Source organism: Gavialis gangeticus, unplaced genomic scaffold (assembly GCF_001723915.1).
Source record: "Gavialis gangeticus isolate Ggan-Ray unplaced genomic scaffold, GavGan_comp1, whole genome shotgun sequence".
In the NCBI taxonomy this organism is placed as follows: Eukaryota; Metazoa; Chordata; order Crocodylia; family Gavialidae; genus Gavialis; species Gavialis gangeticus.
Genome location: NW_017728992.1, coordinates 65,694,105 through 65,699,593, shown reverse-complemented (window position 1 = coordinate 65,699,593; position 5,489 = coordinate 65,694,105). Strand labels below are relative to the sequence as shown.

The following is a 5,489-nucleotide window of genomic DNA, read 5'->3' as shown; positions in this document are numbered from 1 at the left end:
CCACAAGATCCCCCCTCAGCCTTCTCTTTTGAAGGCTGAACAGGTTCAGGTCCCGCAACCTTTCCTCATAGGACCTACCCTGCTGTCCCTTGATCATACGAGTGGCCCTCCTCTGGACCCTCTCGATGCTGTCCACATCCCTCTTGAAGTGTGGCGCCCAGAACTGGACGCAGTACTCCAGCTGCGGCCTGACCAGTGCCGCATAGAGGGGGAGGATCACCCGTCTAGTTGTTTCTGAAGACTGGTCTCCATGGATGGATCTATGATTTTGAAAAGAGCCAAAGAGTTTCTAGAGTTGTAAAATAGAAGAAAGATGAGGAGCAGCTAGCAGACTTCAACATTTCCCTAAGAAAGGTTAACTAGATTAGAGGAACATCAAAACCATTAAAGAGGAGCTGTAATTTTTAACACCTGTGTAGAGGAGAACAATGAGCCATGAAGTCATATAATTTCCTCAGTTGCCTGAATACTAATGCCACTTCTGTTGCACTGTGGAACAGGAATCAAAGCAAGCTGCTTCTATTCTGGGCAGAATAGAAATTTCCTGCCTCAGACACGCATCCAGATTTTGGGTGTTTGGTTTTTGGGAAAAATCCCCATGTGATATTTGAGTAAATAAGGTAATTTATCCTTTTTAATAATTCTTATTAATTTTAATAACTGCTAAAAGGGGAGATTTCTGGAGGGCAAATGAAAAATAGGTACCCAAATTTGCGCGTACAACACTTAACCTATAGTTATGCATCTGTAAAGCTTCCCTTAGAGTACCCGTGTCTTTCTGCAATCTACTGTGTATGCTGGGGTTTTTTGTCTGTAAATGATATTAAGATATTGGGCCCCTCTATAGAAAGGATACATCTTGATAGTTAAGTTTTTCCTTTGCTTTTAAAAATCACTAATGGCTCTCACTGACCTACTATTATTTTCTTTTAAATTACTTGGGTTTAATTTCCAAACCACAAGCTGTGTAATTTTTTTTACTATCATTGATCATAAAGCAGATGGCAGCTATTAAAAATAAGGTGTCACTGTGCTGTGATCATAAATTTGAAACTACTCAGTCTTGTATATCTGGCTTCAAAACTCCATATTCATTGGTAGATTTAAGAAGGCTGGTACAATCAAACATGTTGTATTAGTGACAGATATTTCTTGTCAGTTTTGTTGAATACAGTGTCCAGTTTTTTCTCAAGATGTGAGCAATGTCTTCTAGCAGAGACATCAGTGAACTTTTATTTTATGGGGATGGAGAGGTGGGTAAAACAATAGTTGTTAAAGTCAGATCTGGACAGTACTGTGTAGGAATACGTTACATACAGTCATTACATTGTATATTTTTATAAACATTTCTCTTATGTCTAAATACATTTTGTATTCAATATGTATGAAAAAGAACTGCATTAATACCAAAAGAATAAGAGCTTACCATAACATAAAAAACAAGAGAGAATACTAACCATGCATTCAGAGTTAAAAATGCTAATGATCATATTTAGATGATCATTTTTATAAAAATATGTAGTTAAGGCAGTGACATGACTGCTTTACTGCCACATTAACCATGTATCTAAAACTTTGCTGAAGAGAGAGAAGCATTGCCAGCAACACTGTAAAGAAAAATGGTGTTTTATTGTCAGTTGTTCATGAGCGAGAAATCACAATTTTATTTGTGTTCAGGGATATCGCTGGACTTGGGGATTATTCCTTGAATAGTATGGGAGATAATTACAACACATGAAGGAAACAAGAACATTGTTTTACATCAAAATGGTGAATCATCACAGTTGTAAGACACTGAATATAGTTCCCCATGAACTAAGTAGTGCCCCTCACCTTACCACCTTCTGCTTCAGATGCAAGGTGCATTTCTTTAGTTTTGCCTTCTTTTAATATACATACATAATGACATGCAAAAATAACAAACCATTTGTTAATTGTTGCTTAATTCAGTACAGGAAGGTAATATAGCATTACAGTGATCAGTGCCGTATATGAATCAATAGAGAGCAGTTGTAATGCTGCACAGTATGTTTCATGCCGATTTAGCCATTAGACCCGATTTATGCAAGGTACAACAGGGACCCATGTGAATGATTAATTTTAAAAATGATAAGAAATCAGATGGATTAAGACTAAACAGGACTGACTTTATCATTGCAAAGTACAAACGGTCTTTAATGTTCCCTGTCACTTAAACAAGGGAATAAATTAGACATCTAGAAAAAGAGAGAGAATAAATGTGCTGAGAGTTCAGAGTACGTGGGAGAAGGGTAAAGCCTCAAATATTGCGTGTCTTATTTTGTAGCAGCTAAATGCAAGATGAGATAGTTTATAGAATCAAGACACCTTTTCTTTCCTTGAGTACGTTGCCTATTAGAAGAGGAGACTGCTTTATAAACAGTCAGCCTTCCTGGAAGCACCTTTTGCAATTTACATTGAGATAGTCTAATGTCAGCAATCTATAATGGTGTGAAATTTTATTAGGAATTAAATACATTTTGAAACAAGGAACGAAATGCTTAAAAGCTTGATTCTAGCAGCAGGTGAAGAGAAATATTTTTACAATGAGTTTCTCTACCCCCAATTTGTTTTTAATTATATCACTTTTTGGTGACAGAACTAACCACCAAACCATGATTTTTCCTAATCAGTGGATCTTCTACAATAATGTGGAGAATTCATTTGAAAGAAAATGAAGTTGTAGACACATATACAAACTCTTGTGTCCACTCCATCCCTCATAGCAATCCATTCAATTTAATGAGCCACAGATTTTTCTTACATTTTGCTTTTAATTTGATTTTGCATTTTTGAGGCAGCCCCTGTGGTAAATCACATTGCATATTTTTTTTATGGTCACATTAACTTTCTTGCTTATAAACAGAACTTACAGTTAATAAATGCCTCTGATTTCCATAAAATATGCAGGGCAGGCCATTATTACAATGATTTTTTTTATCCCTGCTGCTAAACTTCAATCAGTTTAAAATTTGAAATGCATTAAATGACTATGTATAATGTTATGATTTGTGCTGTAATACATTTTTTATAGTTGGTGCTGGTTAGGGCAGGAGGTTATATAAGAGGCATTAATTGCTTAAAATTATATAATTTATTTAAATTATTTAAAATTATATATAGATTTTTTACAAGTTATTTGAATGTATAACTCATTTACTCTTTAATACAGGCATATAATTTTCTTGTTTATCAAAGTGTACAAAAGGATTCCAGTCAGGTTAAGTGAAATACTGAACTGCATCGACGAGGAAATGGTCTTTGCTCTTCAGCCGTACTGTTTCCTCAAATACTGATACACTCCCCAAGGGGCTCTTCCTACACAAAAATATGTCCCCCTACATTAAAGAGAAGAGCTGCAACACTATTGTGAACATCAACTTGTTTAGGCAGTAGAAAAAATATATTCAGATCACTGGTGTTGCTCAAAACATATTGGACATCTAGGGTAGAATCCTTTTTCAGCTAGGAAATGACTGAGCTTCAGCTAGCAACTTTTCTGAGTCACATGACTAATGCATACAAGTGATTTTATTTCCTCCCATCTGGGTGCTTAAGAGATTCCATTATAGGAACAAGGAGACATCTGGGCATCTCTGGAGGTTGCACCTATTCCTATAATGGGGGCACACATACTCCCAGAGGTGGGAGTTGCTTGTACCTGTCACTCAGTAACTCAGAGTTGGTTGCACTTTGCTTGCTAATTAAATGAAATTGTACCCTTAGAGTTTTGCTGGGACATTTGTTATGAAGTTATCTGAATGTATTAGGGGCTTAACTGACAGCACAAAACATTTGGAAATCTCCCCACAAGAGCGACTGTAACAGGTAACTCTTTAGATGGTGCTCCTGACTGCAGACAGAATAATTTGGAGCATCCCTGAAGCTGCTGTAAATTACATTGGGTTTATTTTGCCTCCAGCTAGGCCAGGGTCAGGGTGGTGGAAGTATATGTAAAAGCACCTTTCTCCTGTTTCCTCCCATCACTTCTCCCTGAGTAAACTTATCATAGCTGAAGACTGAGCCCTCCGACTTTTATGAAATATACATGGCCAAGTGCAGTATCAGATACCTGATGAATTCTTTATCAGAGTCTGGCCCTTGCAAGAGGTTAGATGGGATCTATTATGTCTATCTATTGTATGAGAATGATTCTGTGTCCTCTCTGTCTGATATACAGAGGTGCCGAATTCTGGGGCCACCTGGAGGCTTTAAAATAAGATTATTGATTTAAAATAGTTGGTTCTTGCTACCAGTAGTGCAACCCTGCTATTGATACAATACTAATGAAGACCAGTTCTCAGTGCTTTAACCACCCTCTCATCTACCCTTGCTCAGAGCAGACGTAGCTGGCGTGGTGTTTAAAATACTGGTAGCTGCTGGCACCTGCTTTACATCAGATTTCTTAGCATTGCCAATTCCGGTGTGTGAAGGAGACTTCTGTTTCCTTTCCTAACACTGCTCACAAGGCTGGTGGGGAATGAAAGTCTGAGAGCATTCTGGAGTCTAAGGCCAGGTACAGACATTACATTTTTACTGGTATAAGTGATCAGAAACCAGTCTATACCTGTAACCGAACAGAAGTTTGGCACACAAAATTGGTTTATACCCATAACAGAGCAGAAGTTTGGTGCACACAGACTTATTTAAAAATGGCAGAACTTGGTCTAAGATTTGAACCCCCCACCAAAGAGTGAATGTGTGTTCTGTTCAGATGGGCCTTGAAGTGTTTTTTTCCTCTATGCCAGTGGAGTTTGGGGAGAGGTAAGTCAGGGCACAGCTGTGATAGGAACATCCCTGTAGTTCCTAAAACAGCACCCCAGGAGTGGGTGTGAGAGTTTAATTCCTATACATGTATCAGCAGAGTTTGCCAATTCTTTTAGGTCCAAATCCTCATGCCAAAGTTAAAGGGGCCAGCAGGCAGATTCCTCTCAGTCTATGAAGCTGCTGTGTGTAGAGGCTGCTGAGTTATTTCAGGGGTGGGCAAAATATGGCCTGTGGTGGGTCCCTCAGTCCCACCTGGGCCCATGCCTGCTGCAGACTCACTTGCTCATGCTGAACAGCTCCAGCAACATCAGTGCTGATGAGGCAGAAGTGTCCTTAGGGCAGGGGAAAAGTGCTGCCCAGTGCTTCCTGCAGCAGCCATGCAGAGCCCACATTGGGCTGCCCTGTGCTGTCATTGCTGCCTCCAGGTGGCACAGCAGGGCAGTGGGGGCAACACAAGGCAGCTCAGTGCAGGTCCACACAGCTGCTAGAGGAAGCACTGGGCAGTGTTGAGGGGGAGGGGCCGCTTTTCCCCTGCCCTGAGGACACGTCTGCCTCATCAGCACTGATGTTGCTGGAGCTGGAACTGTTCAGCATGAGCAGGTGAGTCTGCAGCAGGCACGGGGCAGGTCTGGACTGCACGCGGGTCCCCACCAGTACCGCAGGGCTGGGGCCAGCAGCTGCTTAGAAAGGCAGTCCAGTGCAGT

The 5,489-nt window shown here is 40.1% G+C and overlaps 1 protein-coding gene across 1 annotated transcript in view; it reads left to right on the top strand.

The window, feature by feature from the left end:
- The window catches only part of DCDC2 (doublecortin domain containing 2), a 122,770-nt gene that overhangs the window by 78,256 nt on the left and 39,025 nt on the right, over positions 1-5,489 (top strand). The window contains 2 exon segments of the mRNA XM_019523640.1: positions 1,175-1,230; positions 1,232-1,253. Coding sequence (XP_019379185.1) covers positions 1,175-1,230; positions 1,232-1,253 — 78 coding nt within the window.